We start from the raw sequence: 23,429 nt of genomic DNA on the forward strand, positions 1-23,429 counted from the left end.
TTTACCTGTCCTTGAAATGTGGAAGATGTGTTTTCTCCCTGCAGCTGTGCAAGTTGAGGAGATGATCTGGGTGTCCCTGGCCTGGGAAGGGTTCATCCAGCTTCTCTCTTTGCTCCCGTGTTCCTGAGTTGAAGTTCCTATGAGCTGTTCTTAAATAATGTGCTGCTAATGACTCCGGAGTGTTTAAAATGGGTTCGAGTTGTCTCCTGCCCTTCCTTTTAAAGTTACACTGGCAGCTTTTACCTAAAATAACTTTCCATATCTCCTTTAAAATATTCTCATGGAAACAGAGCAGCACACATTCCTGCTTGGTCTCGGTATGATTCAGGACTTCCCACTGTATTTTGAGGTGCTAAATCTGGAAGCACACTTCCTATTTATTCCATTTGTGTTTGCTTTTTTCCTTTGAATGGTGCATTCCTCCTCTCTGTCGGCAAGCAGGGAGCCTTCAGCGAGGTGTGCACGGAAAACCCGTGTGCGTTGGATGGGCCCTGGCGGGCGGGACCCGGTTCTGGGGTGGGCCCCGCAGCCCCCGGCCCCGCAGCCTCGGGGCGGGCGGAGGAGGGCGGCGGGGCCGGGGCGGGGCGGGCTCCCGGGATGGGCGGCCCCGGGGCGGCCCCGGGCCCTCGGCGGCGGCGCTGGGGCGGCCCTCGCCGCGCACACGCCCGCTCACACACGCACACCCGGTGCTGTTGTCGGCGGGGGAAGGCAGGGCGGCCGGCGGCACCATGAGCACCGGCATGCGGTACAAGAGCAAGCTGGTCAACCCAGGTGAGGCGGCGGGGACGCGCGGCCGCTCCGCCCCGCGGCCCGCAGCATCCCTCCCGCCTCACTCTCTCTTCTTTTTTCTCCCCGCTGCCGGCTCCCACCGCGGGCATCCCGCCCTCGCCGATCTGCCCCGCAGAGGAGAAGCAGGTAGGTGGGCTGCCCCGCCGGGCTCGGCTCGGTGCGGCCGGAGCTCCCTAGGGCTGGTGTCCTGCTACCTGAGCCCGGCGACCGCTCAGCGCGGGGCTTGGCATGCTGGCCCTTTTTAATAGCTGGTTTCATCGGGAAAATAGGCACATTACCTCCTTCATCCCCCTGGGTTCGGGTTTCTTTCTTTGTTTTGTTGTTGGTTTTTTGGGGTTTTTTGTTCTTTTTCTTTCGTGCCTGTGGGTGTGTCGAGGAGGTTCGGATGGAGAATGGCAGCGTAGGGGCTGGCAAAGGCATTTCAGCATGAGGAGCACGTCTCCCCATCACTCTCGCTGCTCTCTGCGGCACAGATGCGCAGGCACAGCCCCAGTCCTGCCACTCGCCACTCCTCCTTGGTGTAGCAGATCACCACCTCGCAGGCGGCCAGGATTTGGGCGTTAAGGAACATCTGTTTTGCTTTGCAAAGCAAATAGTTATTTGGAGACATGCCTTTGAGACCTGGAGAGAGGGAGGGTGTGTGTGATGCAATCAGCTGACATCGACAGGGGATTTTTTGTTTGGTTTTGTTTGGTATTTAGAGGGGTTTCAGGTGTATGACAGGAGAGGAGGAATTCTCTGCTAAGCTTGAATGTCTAGGTTACAGGTTAGCAGCAGTCTCACGTGTTCCTTCATCAAGATGCAGGCAATGTCTGCCGTAGGTGGAAGAGCTTTTCTGTCTCACAAGGGAAGCAATGAAGGTGATGGTTAGCACAGCAGGGCAGTGAAATGGGTCCCTGCAGCAAGAAGTCCACCCATTCCCACCTTAGCTTGTGTTTGGCTTTGGGTCCAGCCTTTTGCTGTTAGGAGCTCTATTTCCCTATGTAGCAAACAGCTTATTTGGCAAGACAGTGGTACTGCTCAGCCTTTGTAGACCACAGAAAAGCAACCTAGCATTGTGGCAGCTTAGGCATTCACCTGACCACTGTTGGAGATGGTGTTTGGCTGTGTAATGCAGACTCAGGTATTGTGAAAGACACCCATGCATTTTTGTGAGCTGCTGATTCCAGTGATGAGAGGGACAAATTAAACCCAGGGGTAAGTGGATAATAGGGTAATTTATCCCAAGCTACTTAGGGTTTTGCTAGTAGTTAGTTGTTATTTCTGACTATTGCTGTTAATTCTTGTTTTGTTTCTGGATGAAAACAATCCAGAATGTGTTCTGAACTTGTAGAAAATTCAATGTAAGCTGTGAAATGGAGGGGAGCTTTGTGACACACACCCTACCCCCCTCCCCCCATTGTGCTGTTCTTTAGTTCATTTGTTTTTAAGTAAAGAGGGAAGCAGGTTACTTAGAAGGCTTCTTTTCTGTTCATTCCCCAGGGGAAGAATTGAAGTAGAGATGAGGGTAATCTGTAGATATTATCATAATTCCTGAAGGCTCTTATCACACTGCATAGGCAAGAGTGGGCTGGAGTCTGTACCCCAAAGAGTTCACATCTGCAGGAGATTGTAGTGTTCTCCTGGGGCAGAGAGATCTTTCCTCAAATGCGTAGGTGTGTGCACGTTTATCCCCATATCTTATGCTGGGAGTGTAGAGTGGGTCTTGCCTGACAGAGCATAGTTCATTATGAATTTCTGCCAGCCATGTTACTTGGGGATGGTGGAGGGAAACCAAGCTGTGAATACAAAGCGATCTGTTCAAATCAAAGTGAACATACAAAACCACAAATGATCTTTACTTAGCATCCATTGAGAGCAGGTGTTTCCTTCCTGTTCTGCCTTGTTCCACTCCACTCATGGCTGGCAGCAGGTAAAAATTTAAAAGGTTTATTGAAGTGTGATCCTTGTCTGAACTAAGTTTTCAAAATTTATTACAAGAGCTATTTTTTAATAAATAGTTGAGAAGTGAGCTTCCTATGAGGGCAGTATTGCATGTAAGTAGGGTAGCCTTCTGTAAAATCTTAAGAATACTGGTGATTTACTGAGTCAAAAAAATGTGATGTCAGAAAACATCTATTTATTTTCTTTCATAGGAAGTCAGAGCTGAGCCATTGTCTGGGTCCAGGAAATCTGTTTTGTAGTAATTTTGACTCCTAATTGCTACCTTTTGTGAAGAGAAAATAACGGTAGATTCCCAACCTCTCTGATTCCCAAGGAATATTCTCTTAAAGGGTGTATTTGGAACTGAACTCATGTGCCAGTTAAGTCAGTGGAGGTTTGATACTGCTCTGCATGAGCAGATCATCCAGCTTCCCAAGGGGAAGGGTTGTGGTTTAAGACCCTGGACTGGGGGAAACCAGTTTCTGGCCTGAAGCTTTACAGCAGGTTGTCTGGTGAGAACAAGCTCCTCAGTCTCATTATACTGTGGTTCAGCACCTCTTAAAGAGGGTTGATTTCTCTCCTTGCAATTTGTACACCACTGGAATGCTAAGAGGGATTCTTCTGGTGAAGCCAGGTGGGCAAATGAAGCACTAACTAACGTCCCATGTGCAGAAGACTAGGCCCTGTGTAAGGGGAACTTAGCAATTTGTTAAAAAGAGTGTTGACTTGAGAACCAAACAGGGCAAGTGCAGTGGATGGATGTTCTGCCAAAGCCTGAGGTGTTGCTGTGGGAGGAGTACAGGTGGAACCTCCCAAATACCTAGTTAAACTGGAGTCTCCTGGCACACTCCTGCAGAACATGCCTCCTTGCTCGTGGTGCTGGTGTGTGTTTGTTTGGGGTGTTACCTTGCTGTGTCTCTGAAGCTACCTCCTGCTCACTCAGGCCAGTGTCTTGTGTTCTTTGAAGTTACTGTTTCTTTTTAAATCAGGAAGATGGGAACCTCACCTTCCCGAGTTGATCTCTCCCCACCCTATCAACTTGCAAAGTTGTTTGGGTGTGGGAGCAGAGACTACCTGGTGGATCCAGTTCTTTCAGTGGGTTTGAAGATACAGGGCTGTGCCTTTTGTGTTCAGCTTGGCCCTTTTTTCTACTTCAGCATATTTTGAAGTGGTCTGTTTGTCAGTAAAAGTATATATGGTGGGTAGAGAGAAGATGAGAGATGACTTTCATCTAAAATGGCAACTGTGCCAACATAGAGCATTATTTTAAGGTCAACCTTCAACCCTAGCCTCATCTACCAGAGGACATTGATTGATGGATGGGAATCCCTCAGTTCCCTATTAAGTGTTCCTTCTCCTAGGCTCTACTGCACATTTGGAGAGAGAAGCTCAGATGTGTAACCCCCTGAAAAGGCTGTGCTCTGCGTAGTGCAGGGATACCCAAGGTATTTCTAGATCCTGCCCTTGACACACTGATGACTGCTCCTGAGCAGGCAGCTGCTGATGACAAGAGCAGATTAAGAATAGGGAGGAGTGGAGCTTTCTGTGCCTTGAACTGGTTGAGGATGACCTTAATGTCATTTGTCATTTCTGTGTAGATAACTACATGGTGAAAATTGAGTAGTTGAGTTTTATGAAATATGTGATGGAAAGTATCACATGAGAGAGAGATTCCCTTGTATGATGGTACAGTGAAGACCAGGTCTTTACAAAATCACCTCAAAGTCTGTGCTGGAGCATCTTGGAGGATTTGTCCCTCTGTTGCTTGTTAACAGCATTGCCATCTTTCACCTGTTTCCTTAAATTTTGAATTCTAGTAATCTCAAGACTAGGGGTAAGTTCTCTCTTATCCCCATGCTTGTGCAGAAAAGCAAAGAACCTGGAAGCAGTACCACTGACTTTTTAATTTTTCTCAGAGTTAAACCAATTATTTTGTAGTTGTGGTTCTTTGAGTCATTGGGGGTGGCAATATGGATCTGTCTTCCTGTGCTGTCTGTTGTCCATTAGTAGCGTTGCAGACGGGGTGATTGTGGTGAGGGTGTTTTCACTAGGAGAAAGAAAAATTATGTTTGCAGCTGGCAAGTGGGATATTTCGCCACAGCTGGATAGTCTCTCACTGTGTCATACATCACCCTGGGTGAGGCTGTTCCTTTTTGACTCCCCATGTTAATGTTTCTTCTAACCTCAGTGTTTTCCAACCCTGGTCTCACATCCTGGCTACCAAGATGCTCCTGCCAGAAAGGGAGTAGCAAACTAGTCACAGAATCTAGAGGTAAATACTGGAAACACTCATAAACCAGCACATCTCTGCTTGTTTTTCTGATGTCCCAGTGTATCTTGGCCAGACGTAGCATAGGAGTGGAGGCTTTTACTTCTCTGTAAAATGCCTTGTGTGGTTCATTAATTTTTTTTGGCTGCTTTCAAAAGACAGTGCTGATCCCTCCATCTCCAGACTGGGCAAGGGCTCAGTGCTCACACCAGTGTGTCAGAAGTTGGGTGTGACTGCAGCAGGTCAAGAGGTTCAGCCCTGACTGTCCTTTTGCTGTGCATCTGTCTAAACAGTCCTACTGCAGGAGGCCCCCTGTGTTGAACACATGGGCTATTCTGGGCTGGGGAGGAAAGTCCATCCTGAGCATTGTGACTTCTTTTTGGATTTTTTTCCCTTCTTTGTCTGCTTGGCTTCTTGGAAAAGGAGGTCAGCACATGGGCTGCATGGTGAAATGGAACTGCTGGAGAGCTGGGCACAGAATCGGCCTCCTGCTGCTGCTGATGTCTCTCTTCAATTATTTATGCTCCAAATGGATGAAATGGTCTTTAGTGCAGGGCAGGGGAGAGGTTCAGCCCTCTCAGTGTGAACAGCAATCTGCAGTTTATGAAAAGAAGAAGTAAGTGTTTCCTGCACAGGGATTTTTGTCCCTTGAATTTCCCCAAACTGTGCAGCTACTTGTGTGCAAGTCCAGAATTCTGCTCTTCTGAGAACTGTGCAGGGCTTTTTTTGGCACATTAGCCAAATGGCTCAATGCAACAGATATTGTGGCCTGATCCTTGCAGATGTTGATTAACAAAGTAAGAGCAACTTTCATTTAACCCCAAGAGGTGTTTGTGACACTTGCTGAACCACTTGCTGGGTTGCAGCCTGCTGGGGCATTGCAAATATAGCTCACAATTGCAGAGGTGAAAATGTTGCTTCCTTCTGACTGAAGGAGAAACCCAGAACCTGGATGTTTTTAGTCTCCAAAGTCAAGGAGCTTCTTACAACTACGTTACTGTCCACAGCAGTGGCTCCTATAACCCTCTTGCAGCTACTGCTTCTATGTCCTGAAATCAAACCTGAGGAGCTCTGCTACATCTTCGATACTTCAGGTGTTTCTTGCTGTGATGCCTCTTTGCTGAGCCAAGAGGGTTCCTCTTCTATTGTTTCTGTTCCAGTTCAAGTGTCTTCTGTATTACTTTTTTACTGGATAGTAGAGCATGAACTGAACAGCACTGTCTTTGCTTACCTGCACAGCTTCCTTGCCTTTGTCCACTTCTTGCCCAAGGCAGAGATTTCCCTGAGACAGTGAAACCACACAGAATAATCCTCTAATACTCGTGAAAGAAACATGTGGCATCTCTGATACACTGTGTGACTTCAGGTTTTTGTGAAGCCTATGCCAGTTGTCTCAGCATATTGGAATAATTCCCATATGGGCTGGATTTTGCAGTGTGTGTGCCTGTATGTCTACAATGTGGTTAGCCTTGAAGCACAGGAAAAAAAATGTTTGTCTGCTGTTACACATTCTTTTTCTCCCAGAGAATTGTCCCTGGAGCTGTGAAGAGGGTTGCAGTCATCTTGTTTCCCACAAGGGTGTTCAGGAGCTGGATTTGTGAGTGGTGCATCAGAAGAGCTGGGATCAGACTCCACAGCATTGCTCCTCATCAGCATGTGGGGCCTGCTGTTCATCCACCACTTTGTATGGCAGAAACATTGTTTAAAGGGTTTGTGTGGGTTTGTATGTGCAATGCTACCCCTAGGGACTGGCCTGCAACAAGTGAGAGATCTGTTGCTCCTGACTCAAGTAAGAGTCCTTTCTGTTCTGGGGATGGCCAGGGTAATATTCTTAATGCCTTGTATGTGTGTATTTGTAGTGCATTAATTGAATTCTGTTATGACCTGCTAACATTCAGCTCTAGACTGCTGTACCTTCCCTTGGGCTGTTGCTCCCAGCCCTGGCCCAGAACTCCCAGAAGCATCACAGCAGCCACATGCTGGAGGTGGGTGGGAGAAGACCCTGCTGGATGGCTGCAGGGACTGTCTTACCAAGAAATCTTGGCTGAGTGTTGGCCAAGAGCTGAAGAGGAAGTGAAACCCTGCACAGGCATCTGCAGGGTGTAATGCCAACAGAGGGAGGAGAATTGTTTAGTTTCCGGTTTTAGTACAACTGTTGGCTCTTAAAGTCAAAGAAAAAAGAGAAGTAGAGGCTGAAGTTCAGCTCTGGAAGCAGAGTACAGGGATGCTTGGGACACAAACCTCTCTGGATACAGCTGGGCAGCCTTCTGATTGCATCAGCCTGGTGCTGTGCCCTGGCAGCAAGGGCTAAGGAAGGCTCAGAGCTAATGCTCCAAAGTGCAGTGTGCTGGAGGATCTTGGGCTGTGGTTCATGTTAGGCTGGGACTCTGGGGTGTGAGCCTGTGTAGTTGAAATCAGTCAGAGGTGGGAGTTAATTGAAAGTAACTCCAGTTTTTCACTCCTTTCAGATTTGGGCAGTTTCTCTGCAGAGAGGCACTCCCTGACAGCAGTACCAGCTGGTGCCAGCACCAAAGTGCTCACCCTGAAGGTAGCTGATGGGGAGAGAGGGACAGCAGAGTGGCTGATCCATCCCTGTGTGCCACTGTGGGACCTGTACTGAGCAACTGCTCCTTGCCAAGGAGCAGGAGAGCTGAGGTCCTGAGGTCCTTCACTTGCCAGCTTTGTTCAGCTCAGCTCTATGCTCGTCCTGGGAACTTTGGGAGTGCCCTGTTTGTTTTGAACCTTGTTATCAAGTGTGTCCAGGGTGTGTGTCTGGAGCTGGGATGGCCTGTCTCTGCCTGACCCCACCCCGGGGCAGCTGCTGCCGTTCTCCCAGAATGACTCCTGGCAGGGGAAGCAGGAGCAGGGAGCCCAGGCTGAGCAAATAAACCACAGGATCAAGAGTGCTAGCTCCTGGAGGCTGGCCATGGGGAGCGAGCCCGTCCCACTGACCTCTGGACATTCTCAGTGCAGAAGCAAGGAAGGGAAAAAAAAAAAATCCACACATTTAGCTTGTGGGAAAAGAGGCTCCATGGTCTTGATGTCTTCCTGCTTTCTGTGAGGCAAAGCCCATGGTGGTACAGATGTGGTCTGGGCTTCAGTGGCAATGTTTCATTTTCCTTTGCTCCAAGGTGCTTGGAATTGTGTGAACACATGAGAGCACAGACTAGGCTTTTTACTGCTTTATTTTATATTACAATTATTTTTAAGATCACATCCCAGGCAAGCCACTTCACTTTCAGCCTTTTGTAATGTCTTCTGGCTATTTCCTCAGTGTGGGAACTATTCTAATCCTGCCTGCCACACTGAGCTCATCTTGTTGCGATATGTACACACTTGTAGTCTCCTTATCCTGCAGTCTTGCATCCACTTTTATTTTCAAATAAGTTACATACTACATTAATTATATATTCAGGTGAAATATGAGTCACAAAGCCATCTGCTACCCGCCTGCCCTACAAATATGGCCCCCTTGCCTGTGCTTTCTTTTTAATTTCAAGCTCTCCTGAGTCTCTGCACTGGATAATAAGTGATGTGAAATCCTGGAAACATAGATAAGTAGTATTGGAAATTCTCATCTGGACCAATAGTAACTTGCCTCTGCCCAGGGCCTGCTGTGAAAAATGTCAGGGAGGCTTATGGCTTTTAGGATGCTGTAGATTTTCAGAGGTTCCTGCTGCTCAAGGGAGCTGGTGCCAGCTGGGATCAGACAGCAATGGAAGAAGCATCACAGCCCTGTAGGAGCTGGTATTCGCCCTGTTTTGGAGTCACTGGGCTGAATCAAGGCAGTGGGGGTTAAATGTCAAGTGATGATGCAGCTGGCCTGCAGCAAAGCCTTGCTGCTGTGTTTGCACAGTGAGAAGAGCAGGAGTGTCATCAGGACAGCAAGGGAGATGCTGCCTGAGCTGATCTCTCATCCTGGTGGTGGTGCTTACAGTCCTGACTCTGCATAGATGGTTTCTGCAACACAGCCAGAGCAGTGCTCTGGAGCCCTTAGCTGGAGCACACAGAAGGGAAACTCATATCTCTCAGAAACTGCTCATATCTCACTCCCCAGATTAATACTTCTGTTCTTCGCCTGCTTACTTTAAAGGTCTCTCCTCCCTTCTAAAGGAGCCCTTGGCAGAGCATGTATTTATGAGGGAAGTGGATATCAGAAAGGACAGTTATTTAACATGACTTGGTGCTTTTACTGGGCAGTTAATCCAGGCACATGCTTGGGAAGGACTCCAGGTCCACTGAGCAGCCAAACACTGGGTCTGCTCCAGTCTGCCACAGCCCTGGGGCTGACACTTCAGGAGCTCAGACCAGGCCCCCAGAGGTGAGCAAGTTAGGGGCATATTTTCTTTGTATACCCCAGTCCTGTCACATGGATCTGTTTGGGATCCTGCTAATCAGAAGTGCAGCAGCAGTGTGTCCAAGTGACAAGAGGACACACTGCTGTGTGCCCAGGGCCTCATCTGCCCCGTGCCATGGCACTCAGCTCACACCAGGTTCACACCATTTGACTTCACAGCAATTTAACTAAAGCAGAAGTGACTGGATGGAGCCCAGTGTTCCTATTCCTCAGTGCCTGCTCTGTTCAGCCTACTGGTCCTCAAACAGAAGGCTGGATGCCATCTCATAGCTGTGTGATGGCATTATCTTCAGCAGCTCTCATTAATGTCAGTGAAAGCCTTTCTGTTTGAGGTGGTAGAGTTGGTCCTCAGCAGCTGCCCTGAGGCTCCAGCCAGTGCCAGGCATTTTGCTGTCTAGTTTGAATGGTCAGTGTCATCTCACCATCTCCCTGCTGCTCCCGTGGTCACACTGTCACGGGCAGGTGTCAGTCAATAGAAGAATTGTTCTCTTGGTAAACAAGTGCTGGTGTTGGTGGATCTGTCCTTCATACAGCAGCAACAGTGCAGTGTGTGCATGGAGTTATTGATGAGGGATATCATGGGGTTTGTTAGTCTGAAAGCTTAATGAACCATCTCATGTTTCCTTGCAAAGTGTGTGGATGCTGCTCCACATGTGCTGTTCCTGCTGCACATTGCACTCTGGCATGTTAGGCACTGAAGTGTGTCCCTGTGAGGCAGAGCTCACAGCACTGAAATAGGTGTTTTGGAGGACTCAGATCTCACCTTTTGTGATAGGAATGACACTTGAGCATCCAGGCAATGTCTGGGTGAGCCCCCATGCTCTTGCTTCCCCAGACACCCTATGTATGCCTGAGGCCTGATCTAGTGTGTGGCTCCAGTAAATCTGTTTGTGTTGGGCACCCAGAGTCTGTCTCCTAGGGGTTTAGGGTTTTCTCTTTATGACAAATAGCTTTGTCTTTCTTATTTTTCAAAGAAATAAAATAATTAGAGCATCCACCCACCTCTTGGCTGGCATCCTGCAGGAAGAGGCCAGCATCTGTTTTCTCCATTGGAGGAAAGCAGGTCTCACTACATATGTGTGAGGCAATGTTTTCTAAATGATGCTGAAAAAAAAATGGATTTCCCCACTTCTGGCAAAATTACATCAGGAAAATCACATCAAAATTTATTAAAACTGGGCCATGAATTTGGCCTGATGCTGTTATTTATCATGAAAAGTGGGAATAGTCTGTTCCAGAGGTGCTGTGCTGCAGGTTCCAAGAGCTGTTCGTAGGTATGTAATCAGATTCTGCACCCCTTTTTTTGCTGAAGGACCACGAGTGACTCTTGGCTGTCACTTGAACATTGCATGGGAGTGCTGTCTCTCCATTAACCTACTGACTGAGCTAAGTGTTCCTTGTCCTGCCCTGCTCTTCCCTCTTATCTGGCTGTTTCCTTTGGGTTACCTTGAAGCAAATGCAATTTTTCTACTCCGTTGCTTCCAAGTTCTTTCTGACACTGGGTTTTACTCTGGTATTGTGTGTCCAACAACCACAGTGTTTATGGTCAAATGACTTTGTCTTCTCTAATATCTTCTTTAGTCCAGTTTCGTTTCCCTGACTTCCAGAAATCCATTTAATAGTTTTAAAGGTGGCATTTCCATGAACTCTGGGGCCTGCTGTATTAATCTCTCTCTTCTTACATCTCATGCACTTTACCATTCTTGTTATTTTCAGAAGGCCAGAAAGAAATTGATTAAATCAGCAATACCACTAAAAAACCCACAAGAGCAAGGAGTTTACAATTGGCTGTTCCTGTATTAATGAGTTGCTATTAACAGTTTTGCTACAAGACAAGTAGAGATTATATAGATAACTGATTGGATAAGCTTTATAGTGGAAATCAAGACTGAAATAGCAGCAAGACCAGTGTCACAGCAATGTTATCTGCCAATAACAGTGTCAAGAACCTGGTTTGTTCAGTAGATTAACTGTGTCCCTGATGTAGTGACTTGAATTACTCAGCTTGGGGCACTAAACTTTTGTGATTGCTTTCTCACTCCATTTGTCAGGGGAGAAATGGTTTTTTAAGGTGAAAAGGATTTTAGGAGGAATGGGGCAATATGATTTAGAATGAGTGTTCTTTTCAAGATTTAGGGCTCTGGTCTCTGTTTCCTGCAGTCCAGTTGTGTGCTAAGGTTTGGTTTTAAAGCTCTGATTTTTGATTAGGAGAGAGGAAAAATGGCACACTCAGATTTGGTAGAAAATACCATCCTTGATATTTTTATCAGGCCAATAGCAGTATTCTGGGTCTATCCTGGTCAAGCTGAGTTGCCTGGCTGCAGTGTTTTATACTGAATTATCACTGGTGGAATTTGCCAAAATGGCAAAGTTGGGTTGTAAACCCCATGCCTTTTGGTGAAGATTGTAACAACAGCTCTGATGTTCCTTTTCCTAGTGCTAGGATCAGTAGGGCCTTGTGGCATGATGACAGACTTATTGGGTGTTTGGGTGGTGGTGGTATCCATAAAGCCCTCTCCTGGGACACAGCCCTACAGCTTTGTGTTGTGCCAGCCCAGAACTGTGGGCTATCCCTGCCCTAAATTAAGCAATTTTGCTTGCAGTGCCTCTGGGACCATCAGCACATATTCTGGATTAACCAAGGAGCTGACATGTTCTTCTGATCTGGGTTAGTGGTGTGGAGATGAAAGACAAGAGGATCAAACATCAGCTTCCCCACAAAGGCCATTGTGAGATGCAGTTAATTCAAAGGCAGGGTTTTTAGGCAATTTGCAGGAATACAAACCAAGGGGCAGCTTTCTTGAAACACGGTTAAAAATGTCCAAGTTCTTTGAGAGGAACCTCCTGTATTTATATAAATTTGGCTCTGTTGAGCAGCTTGGCCACTGTTCTTCCCCCCCCATCACTCTGCCTTGCTTAAGCTGCTGTGTAGCAAGAGCTCTCACTGTCTCCCTTGAGCAGGCTGCTGCAGAGGAATTTGCACACCTGGTGCCAGGCTTATAGTTGCCTTTCAAGTACTGTGGTCCATGGATTAGGTCCAGGAAAGGGGCTAGCAAAGGAAAATAACTAGGAAAATACTGCAGGAGGTAGGTTCCAGGCTGCTCTGAATGGGCCTTTTATCATTGTCTCAAAAAAATCAGTAAGAGCTGTAGCTCTGTGAAAATTGCTTTGGAAGGGATCACAGCCATGCTCAGGAGTGATAGACCCACTAACATTTTGGCTTCTTTACTGAAACAGAGACTTCTGCAATGCTGCTTCTCTTTTAGGGACTTTGGCAGAGGTTTTTCATTGTGGATTAGTGTTTTAATATGTCATTGTACTACTTCTTTTGAAAATTGTCCTCTTTATCCTCCACCAAATGCTTCTTTAAGCCCCTCTCGTGTGAGGAGTTAGCTGGTGGGTGGTCAATGTATGTGACACTGACTGTGCTGCTTTCTGACTGATCTGTGTGTCCCTTTGGGGCTGGGATTGCCTTTGTGCCCTGGTTCAGCACCTTGCACACAGGGATGTGCTCTCCTAGAATTTGGAGATGATTGCAGTCCAGTCCCTGGATGACAAATCTGGGGCTGAAGTGCTTGGCAGTGCTTTGCCCTGCGGCTGGGTGCTCCTGCATCCCATGTGCTGCATCCCCTTGGCTTCACTGGACTCATCACAGCATGAAAAGCTCATGCAGGCTTTGCTATTGCAGATCTCTTACCTTTTGCAGTGTTGGTAATTGAGGCCATTCTTGCCTGGTTGAACTCCTCCTGTGCCCTGCTCTTTCTGGATGTGCCAGTGGCAAGGGTGGCAGGGCAGAGAATTTGAGAAGTGCAATGAAACAGCTCTTTGTTTGACTGGGATCCCTGCAGTTTGGGAGTGGGTGCTTTCACCTTTAAATTCCAACTCTAAGGCTCTGTGTAAACAATGAAATAGGACCTTCTCCCAGGGGAACAGTTTATATAGTTAAATCTAAGTATTACTGGAAAAGGAAAATACAACTTTCGTCATTCCTAACTCTGCCAAGACACTGGTGTCCTTACAGTCTGTGGAATTCCTTTCCATAGAGGAAGCCTGGTTTGCCTGGGAAGTGAGGTTTTTCTTGAATTACATTACTTTCTGTTGCTTTTAATACACTAATGATTTCACATAATGTCTTCCATATCCTCAGCTGTTGCTGTCCAGAATATTCAACAGTCCTTCAGTGAATTTTTCCAGACTATAATATTGGAAAATATAGGGTGTAGTTTTGAATGTTTACCTGTATGGTATCTGTGAGTTCCTCAAATACAGTACAGTCTGATTCTTAAGCTGCTCTGCTTGAGGCCTTTGCTTTCAATCTGAGTGGTTTTTACCTGTATATTGAGCAATTTAAAAATAATTTAAAAGTTCAGAAAAACAAGAACGCCTATGAAGACTGTGTGGAAGCATTAGTGCAGGCCTGCTCTCACTTGCAGGATTATTCATGTGCAGTTGTTTGTAGTCAAAATGGCTGCACACAAGGAGCAGCTGAGCACTGGAAGATTTTGGAGCTTAGAGCAGGCAGGAGTCTTCTACAAACAATGCTGGGACAGAGAAAGTGGCTCAGAGCTCTCCAGGGTGTCTGGGTGCTGGGTGAAGAGCTCAACCCTTCCTGAATGCCTTCCAGCCCAGATCCTCAGGGCTCAGCAGGCACTGTTGGCCCAGCCAGGACAGGTGTGTAAGTAGTGAAGTTCTCCCCAGTGCTGTTTTAGAGGCGGCAGAACTGAAACTCAAGACACAACACATCTGTCTAGAGGCATTTCTGTCTGGAGGCCATGGGTTTTAGGGATACGTGGCAGCTCCTTTGAGGAAAGAGTGGCTTTGCTCCTCTGTGAGTCAGTCACGCCACAACTGAGGCTTCCCAGAGGCATTTGAACCTCAGGAGTCCCTTAGCCCAAATGTTCAGCTTCAGACTTGTTCCTTCCATGTAGTGGTTGATGTTTCTCAGGGCAATGGGGTGTGAAGCACACCCTGCTCAGCTCACTGCTGTTGGAGCTGTCCTGCTGGGAGCTAGCGAGTGCTGCCCTGTAGCAGTGCTGAGGCCCCTCATCTCCCCAACAAGGCAACCTGTGTGTTGGACATTTGCTTCCCCACTAGGTCCTCGCTATATTAATGACTTCTGCTGGCATCTTACCAAGTCACAGGTGTGAAGCCAGAACTGGCAGAAAGAAGCTGATGGGAATGTGGGAACAGGCTGCTGCTTCCTTTACTGTCTGTCCAGCTGTCTATTTATCCCTAGTCAGTGCTGAAGAGGAACCACTTCTAAGAGGATGCCCATTGCTTCTAGAAAGGATGAAGCCCACAAGGAAGAAAGCTCTTGCTTTCATTGGGTTTTTGGCTGGTTGGTATCCAGAGCTGACCACTGGAAAAAGGGTGGGTGTCAGAGGATTCTCTGGTAGAAGCAGTCATGCTGTGCTGCTTCTGCTGTCCAGCCCTGGGGGTGTTGTGTGATCCAGAGAAACTACCACAGGTTTGGCTGTGCATGTCCTGAGTTCTAGTCTTCCATCTGCTTGAAGGAAGCCCTAGAAATATGTAGCATGTGATCCATAACTGTGCATACAACCACATGCTGCCCTGTGCTTCTTTACCCATTATTTTTGCAGTAGCTCCCATTACCCCATGACACCAAGATACCATGTCCTGTGTTGCTTTGGCCAGTAGCTGCTGTGGCACTTGTGAGGCCAAGGCCACGTGCAGTTTGTTTGTCCTGAACAGCATATGGATTCTGTCAGCTGTCATTTCAGACAAAATGGCCCCATCCAATGCCTCTCCTTGCAGTGAGACAGGGAGTTCTGGAAGGGACCCACAAAACCTCAGTGCTTGCCTGTGTAGACCAAAATCTGGAGTGAGGGGAAAGAAAGATGACTGTGTAGGAGGAAGCTGTGTGGCAGGGATGTGTCTTGGTCGTTACTGCTGGAGGCACTGTTGGGCACTGTGGTCAGTTTAGTGATTCCAGGAATGAGACACTGATTCATCTGTGGTCAATGTGTTTTTAAAATGAAGCCACTAAGCTGTCAGTGTGGTTTCTCCTGGCCAAGTGTGGCCATTGCAAGGCTCCTTCCCTCTGCTGGCCACCTGAATTTCCATCCTCCTTGCTCAGCCTGGTTCCTCAGGCACTGGGTTAATTCCTGATTCAGGCAGGAGAATCCTGCTGGTGTGGCCACCTGGACACTGGAGAACGGGGCTGTGCTGGAGATGCCACAGAGCTGTGGTGTTGGTGCTCTGTGCTGTGTGGGTAGGATCTGTTGTCAGTACAAACCATTCCCAACATTTATGTGAATGGGGGAAAAGAGCTGTGCTGCTGCAGCACGAGGTGTTTGATGGTCAGGACTTGGAGCTGAGCAGAAGGTGGAGTGGTGTGGCTGAGCTGATCCAACAGCACTAAGCTGCAGTTTATTCCCACTGCTCTGGATTTGATTTGGGGAGCTGGGGGCCAAGTGTAATCCTGTACACCAGGTGCCATGCCCTGCTATTAACTTAAAGCAGTTCCTGCCAGGTTTGTTCTTGCAGGGGAAGGAGGGAGGGTTGAGGGTTCGGGTGGCAGCCCATGGGGAGGTAGAGCTTAATGAAGTGTTGAGCTCTTAATGGGGAGCATGCTCCATTGATTTGGGTTTCCCTCCCCACCCATCCCACTCTTTAATTTGTGGCACAGTCTTGAGAACAGTTTGAGAAGGGAAGTGATTTCAGACTGGAGGTGACCTCATCAGTCTCCAGCTCTGAGGTGGAGCAGTGTTTGGAGCCATGGCCACAGCTTATGCAGCTCTTTGAACAATGCAGGCATGAGGTGCTGAGGCTCTGGGGAGAGCCCTGTGCTTCCTTCTCTAGCAGAGTGCTCATAGCATGTCTAGGATGAGATCTCATCCCAAGGCCTTCTGCAGTCTGCCAGCCCCCTGAGTGGGTAAGATGCAGCTCCAGCCCTGTGAGGTCCTGGCATCTCACCACAACTGATGGGATTTATTTACAGCTGTGTGGTGATGTCTGAGCTGTTGTGCTGCTCTCCCCAGTGGCTGTGACTTCTTTGGGGAGGGGAGAAGGGGGGTGATATGGTCCCTTTTTGCTTTGCTTTCTAGGAGTGTAGATATCAGTGGAAGTGCTGAGGATCTGGAGGGTGGGCTGTCAGCTGGCACGTCAGCTCCAGCTCCCAGGCAGTGCTGGGAAGCTTGGGAGACCACAGGCAAATGCTGTTTGCAGAAATTACCAGATAATTCTCTTTCCTGACATGGCAAAGGGCCCTTCTTCCTCTTGCCTTGATGTCTGCTGTTCCGACACGGCCAAGATTTTCTCTCACACAGTTGGAGCCTGGAGTCCTCGGACTCTGCTGGCATCCAGCAAGCCCAGCTCCACCCTGCTTACTGGAGCTGGGCTGCCAGGCACAGCTCTGGGCTTCAGAAATGACCGTGTGCTCCTGTCAGGACAGCTTCCAAGCTCTGTCTCGCAAGTCAGGGGGGGTAAGTTCAGCTACTTCCCCCTGAGCCCAGTTGTCTTCTGGCTCAAGCTCAAGCTGAGGAGATGCTGGGCTATGGCAGGCTAAGGGTGGGAAAATAAAAGCAGTCTTTTCTCATGTCTGTGTGGCTGTGGAGCAAACTCCCTGTGGTTGGGTAGGCAGTGCTGGAGGGGGATAAGTTCACTGGAGGAATTTGCTTTTCTCTTGGCCTCATCCCAGGTGGTATCAAGACTTGCTTGGAGATAAATTTCTCCCTCCTGCTAAATAGGGAGAGTTTAACCATTTGTGGGATCTAGCAAAAATTTTCCCCAGCCCTCCTACCCTTCTTCCCTCTTGCACTGGGAGCAGGAGCTACAAACAGGTCCCATCATGGCTGTGTTATGATGAGGACAAGAGTTTACATTCCCATTTTCCTCCTTTCTGCCTCAGAGTTGTCATCGTGCCTGTATGTGATGGAGCAATCTGAAAATGCATGGGCAAGCTGGGATTTTGCACAAAAATGTCCCTTTTGTCCCCTCTGCTCAGCATCCCCCAGTTGTGCCCGTGACACTGGAGTGTCAGTTGCAGGTGACTGTGACTGGCTGGGTGACAGTGGAGCTCTGCCATGTCTGAGAGAAAGAGTTTGGGTCAGCAGAGCCCCAAGGGAGGCTTGTGCTGCTGTCAGTGGTGAAGGACACGTGGTGCTGGAGCTCACTCCTTGGCAGGGCTCGGACCTTGGCAGTCCCTTGCCATCTGCAGCCTCCTGTGTGTGAGCCCCAGCAGCATCCCAGAAAGGGGCCATTGAGCCCTGAGCCCTGCCTGTTGCTAGAGTCAGGAGAGCACAATGAAGATGATGTGTTGGGGCAGCAGCCTGGGGTGGGCTCCTTGGGATCAAATGAACCTTTGTACCAGGCACTGCCTTCAGCAGGGGGTTTGTCAGCTCCAGAGCTGGATGCTAATGCAGGGCTCTGTGCCCAGCCCCTCTGGGTTGCTCAGGCCTCCCCTCAGCTGAGGGCTCACCACCAGCATGCTGGCAGGCTCTGGTCCTTCCCTCACTGTTGGTGGTCTTTGCAGCAGGTCCTGCCTGCCTGAGCACATCTCTACCTGGTGGCTGAGTGGCTGCAGGAGGCAGGAACTCTCCTCACCTCTCGAGTCCCAATGGTGAGCAGCCTGGCTGCTCTGTGCCATGTGTGTGGCCTGAAGCTCTGTGTGTTCCCTGCAGTGCAGAAAGTCTCCAGAACACCTTCAGGGTGACTGGGCTGTAATGGACTGGGATAGCAATGTCACTATACCTGGGCCTTTGAGATGAAATATTTCTTGGGGAGAGTTCAGTAGAACAGGGCTGAGCAAGACTGCTTGTCAGTATGTGACAGCAAAGCTGTCAGGCTGGAGAAGTGAGGGCAGCTGCTACACTTGGGCTGTTACACCAGATATGCTCATTACAGGATGATCCACTTTACCAAAAGCAGCTTTTTTGTGACTTGAGAATGGACTTGAGGTCTCTCCCCTGGGGTTCCTCTCCCCTGGTCACTCTCCCATTTCTGGTTGCAGTGTCAGTGCTGCCCTGGCACAGAGCTTAGCGAGGCTGTGGCTGCTGGGTGATGGAGAGCTGCCCTCTCCAGAGCCATGTGCCTGGTGGTGGGGTGTGCACAGGTGGGCTAAGAACCTGGTGATGGGTTTGGGGTTGTAGGACAAGATCATGTTGGGAAGGATGCTCTCTGTGATGCTGTGTAGGCTGCCTCAAGTTTTTGTGGCAATTTTGTCCAGCTGGTTGCTGGTTCATGGTATGCCCCAGAGCTTTATCTGTTCTCACCTAAGAGCACTGTTCTCCTGGCAAACTCTGTTCAGCTTCCTGCTAGAAAGACAATTTTGTTGGGAAGGAAAGGAGAGCTTGGTACATGTTCTGCCATGGCTGCAGACACCAGGCACCAGCTCTTCCAAAGGGAGGAGTCACTGAGGGGAATTGCAGGGCCTGGAGGGAGGCTGAGAGAAGCACAAGGTCTCTGGCTGAAAAACACTGTGCTCAGAGAGGAAGCAGCAACCACAGGAAAAGGGTAGTTGCTGAACTCAAATTGCCAAGAATTAAGCAATCTGTTTCAAAGCATGAAACCTCATGTTGAGCAAGAGAACTGTTTTCCCTCCTGAGGCAGGTGTGACCAGTAAAACAAGGTGGCAGAGTCCTTCCACAGTTCAGCTGTCAGGCCAATACTTATTTAGCCCTCCCCACATGGGTGTCCCCTGTTCTCTTCCCATCCTTCCTCCTGCTGCTGTTCTCAGAAGCCACCAAGACAAGTGCCACCCGATGCCATTTTTATCTCTGCTGTCACCTCTGTGCTTTTCTGCTGGCTAGGACTGGCATGGGAACTGCTGATACACCTTGCACCTTTTTGGGGCAGATGGGTACATGGTTTCCCTCAGCAGCATGTATGTAAAATTGAGTATGTTAAAAAGGAGTCTAGGTAAATATTGCTCTGTACAGTGTGATCTCTTCAGGACCTTGATACAGAAAGAAAAAGGGCCTGGTAGCTGTTAATTTTGGGATCCCTGGCTTATCATGGCTGATTCTTTTTGGCTTTGAGTGGGCAGACCAAGAGACGTGGGAACAGCCTGGTCAGCCCCTCCTGTGCTGTGGTGTTCTACAGAGCAGTAAGTCAGTGCAGTCCTGCTGTCCTGCTGGCATTAGGTCCTCTGTGTCCTCAGGGGAGTGCCCTGTGGGTGGGTGTATGATGGAGTTTGATAGCAAAACCAAAGTGGGAGGGCTGCTGTGCCTCCCAGGTGAATTCTTTGCACAGGAGGGAGGGACTAGGTCACCATTGGGAGGGTGAATTCAGTGTCTGTCCCAACCATCTGGCAGTTCAGTCCCTGAGTGCTTAGGAGAGCAAAGTCTTTCTGGAGTCCTTTGCTCTGTAGCTGGTCCTGTGAGCCAGCATGTAAGTGGAAACAGATGGCATCAACTCAGTGGTTAGCAGGAATCTCTCACTGCTGCAAAACTGCTAATGAAGTTTAGGGCTGGCCTGAAGCACACTGAGGCTGCTGTGCTGATGGGGAGTGCTGGCTTGAGGCTCTGCACTGGCATTTCTGTTAATGCCTCTGATGCAGAGCTCTGTGGTGCTGAGCTGACCCCCCAGCCTGGTGAGCTGTGATGCTTCATGGAGCAGTCTCAGACAAGGTGTTAACCTTGGTAGGACAGAGCTGTCAGGACCTGTCAGTGTCCAACAGTCTTGGTAAATAATCCATGTGGACATCCTTACTGTGAGTTCCAGACTTTGCATATCACACCTGCATGATGGAAGGGTGTGGGTTGTAGTTCTTTAATATTCAGCACAATCTCTGCTAAGACTCTGAGCCAGATACTTCTTTATCCAAGAGGGTCTTTTGCTTTGTTTCACTACAAACTCAGATTAACTATTCTTATTTTTTCCCTACTGGTCAGCAGCTCTGATAAGGATATGCAACACTCCAGTTACTGACTGTTACTCTTAAACCTGAAAGAACCTTTGTTTTAATTCCCTTTGACAGCGCAATGTGATTTAGATATTCAGTGACTTGATGTTTTCTCCCATCATCACAACATTTAACAAAAAGTGAATCTCCAGTCATGCTGCAGGGCACAGAGAAGTGGTGAGCTGTGCAGCAGAGCTGAACCAGGCTTGGTGTTTGCTGGAGTAAGTAGATGGGGGAGAAAGGGAGGCAAGGGTGTTGGAGAGCATCTTTTGGTTCTCTTTTTGGTTATTCTGATATCATCCTCCTTAGATATGGCCTCGTTTACAGGGTACTAGAGGTCAGAACTGACACCTCAGTCTGTACATCTCCTGTGAGGGGAAATTGGTGGGGGATCCATAAATCCCAGCAGGACAGCTCCTCCTTTCCTGTCTGTCAGGTGGAGATGACATGTTTGTGCATCTCTGCAGGTCCTGAGAATGCTTTTGAAAACATTGGAGCTTCAGGGACCAGCACAGCTTCCCAGAGAGCCACTCTTTGGTGGCAGGGGAGAAGGTCAGACACCCTATATGCTCAGTGGGGATCTCTGTGCATACTTCCTTTGGGCACACACTCCTGTGCCAGAGACAGCTTTGTGTTGATTTGCCCAGATTTCATGGTTGCCATCTCTTCCTTGAGTTTTGTTTCCTGCAGAAGAGTGTTACCATCTTTTTCTGAGAGCATCTCACACCATTGCTGGTATCAGGTGTGCTTTTTTAGTCCCTATCCCAAAGGAGTGTTTTGCACCACTGTTCATAAACAGAGGTGTGTTGCAAGCCAAGTGCAGCTGATGGCTTATTCCTGCTGATTAGCTAATTGCTTCCAATTGCCAAAAACATCACACTCATTTTAGTAACACTCATTTTCTGTGTCATTTGGGGAGATGGGGCAGGGTGCAGGTGTGGGAGGGAAAGCCATGTTTGCCAGACTGAAAAGATCAAATGGTTCTGCAATGAAATACTCAAACTGTTACACAGTTCTCTCTGCTCTTTAAATTGAACCAAGAGCAACATCCAGGGAGGAAGGGAGCAGAATTTCCCTCTGACTAATGCTTCTGGATCATGCAGGGCTGCAGGGGAATAGCCAGCTAGAGAAACCATCAGGAGGAAAAAGGAAATGGAAAGGGAATCTAATTATCCATCTGCAAAGACAGACACTAATCCTGACACAGGGCCCAACTCTGGACAGTCTGATGTGGGCAGTGAGGTTTGCACTGATTGGTTGTATGGTGGGGCTGGGAAACAGGCTCCTCCCCCTCTGGAATGGCAAGTGTTTGAGCACATGTCACAGGTAGCTAGGTAAGACTGGAAGCCACATTGCTGTGTTTGTCAGGGACACTGCCCCATGCCAGGCTCCAAGGACAGCACTTTCAGCCAGGTATGGCTGTGTTGGGTCTCGGTGGAGTTGTTAGAGCTGTACAGGTGCAAAGAGTGCAAGGTAGATGCCTGGCACCCCCTCAGCAGGCTGCTCTTGGCCAGCTTGGCTGGTGATGCAAGCTCAAGGGTGAGGGAAGCAGGGTGGAGGTACCCGTGTGCCTTTGTGATCTCAGTGAGTGTGCAGAAGGACTGTGTTCTGTGTCACTGCAGAGTGACTGAATGGGGGCAACTGACAGGGAGGGTGAGAGACATAAGCCTGGGGGGCTGAGTGCTGGGTGGAAACGTCCAGGACACCCCTGGCAAGAAAGAGTTGCTTCTTCCTTCTCATCATGAAAAGCAGTGATCTGTCTGGTCTTGAAGATGCAGTCTGCTGAGTGTTTCAGGGTTATTTCTCACATAACCTGGGCCTGACTTTGCTCTCCTTGGATGCTTCCCAGGACTGAAGGTTGCTTTAGAGAGCTGTCTTTTTTCCCCTTAACCAATGGAATTGAAAATTATCTGGTAAACAAAGAGTGGACTCAATCTCTTCTCTTATGGGTATCTCCTGAAGTTATGTTAATTGTAGCTGAGAGACCCAGACAGAGACTGGGAGCTCTCCCAAGACAGCTGGGTTGTGTTCTGCCAGTATTGTTTCCAGGAACCTGCTCGGAGGACAGCAGGGTTAGGAAAGACCTCCTTCCACAACTAGGGATGTCCAGGAGACAGACACACTGGGGATGAAAGAGCAGTATCTCTGCTTGGGTGAAGTATCCTTTTTCCAGGCTTTTTCCACTGCTTTGCTTCTTGTGGTCCCTGCTGGATACGCAGATGTGGGGCCCCAGCCTGGACTGTCTTCCCCTTCGATGCCCTGGCCCAGGTGTGTGTGTGTCAGGCTGCTCAAGGGCCATCATGTTCCCTCTCATTCAGGATTCAGCTTCTTTGGTAGACAGGACTGATCCTGCATCCCTTACTCACGTGAGCAGTCGTCTCTGTTTCAATGGGACTACTCGGTGAGTAAGGATCGCAGGATTGGGACCACTACCTATAACTTTAAAGTGAACCTTCTGTAGGTCCCTAACCTTTTGCTGTCCATATGTGTTGATGTGCATCACGAGCTTCCAAAACTGCTGATGCTCTTGTCATTTGGATGGAGAACCTGAGAGCTGAAGAAGCAGTAGTACCCTTCAATTCCTGAGGATAAGTCACCCTTATTTTCCTCCCTATCCCTCCTGAGGGCTCCCGGCACAGCCAGTTTCTATGCCATGGAGCCATGTGTACCTGTTTGTCTCCCAGGCATTCCTGTACCCAGCTTCCTGGGAGTGGTGGGGCTCTGCTCTGCTTCTCTCTGGTTTTCCCAGCTGTGGCTTTATACTGAGAGGCCCAGAATCTATTTAAGCCTGATTTGTGCTGCAGAGCTGGAGGATGAAGTGGAGGGAAAGATGAGCAAGTGATCCTGCTGAGAGACTGCGGCAGACCTCCCCACACCACCTGGTTTTGGATAAATTTGGAAACTTGATAAGGTTTTGAATGGGTTTGCAGTCGGAGGTGCCAGTAACCTGCAGCCCTGCGTGAGGCAGAAGCTACGAGGGTCACAGGTTTGATCTGTAAATCGATTTCTGCCTGGCAATAGGCAAGGGGAGCCGCTGGAGGAGCTCCCTGCTCCTTTGGGACCTGCTCTGCCACGGGCCCACTTCTCCCTCGCGTGGAACATGTGGGTATGGCACCAGGAGAGGTCTGTCTGGAAGCGGCTGTTGCTGTGCTTCTGCAGAGAGGAAAGCAGCAGAGCCTGTCGTGAAAGTTCCAGCCAGCTGCACATCTGCCCCATTTGTTGCATTT

At 48.8% G+C, this 23,429-nt stretch overlaps 1 protein-coding gene across 1 annotated transcript in view; it reads left to right on the forward strand.

The window, feature by feature from the left end:
- The first annotated feature begins 641 nt into the window (after positions 1–641).
- The window catches only part of SEPTIN5 (septin 5), a 41,502-nt gene continuing 18,714 nt past the window's right edge, over positions 642–23,429 (forward strand). The window contains exons 1-2 of the mRNA XM_071763700.1: positions 642–771; positions 905–915. Coding sequence (XP_071619801.1) covers positions 729–771; positions 905–915 — 54 coding nt within the window. The 5' untranslated portion in view covers positions 642–728. The remainder of the gene's footprint in view (positions 772–904; positions 916–23,429) is intronic.

The sequence above is a fragment of the Heliangelus exortis genome, chromosome 19 (assembly GCF_036169615.1).
Source record: "Heliangelus exortis chromosome 19, bHelExo1.hap1, whole genome shotgun sequence".
In the NCBI taxonomy this organism is placed as follows: domain Eukaryota; kingdom Metazoa; phylum Chordata; class Aves; order Apodiformes; family Trochilidae; genus Heliangelus; species Heliangelus exortis.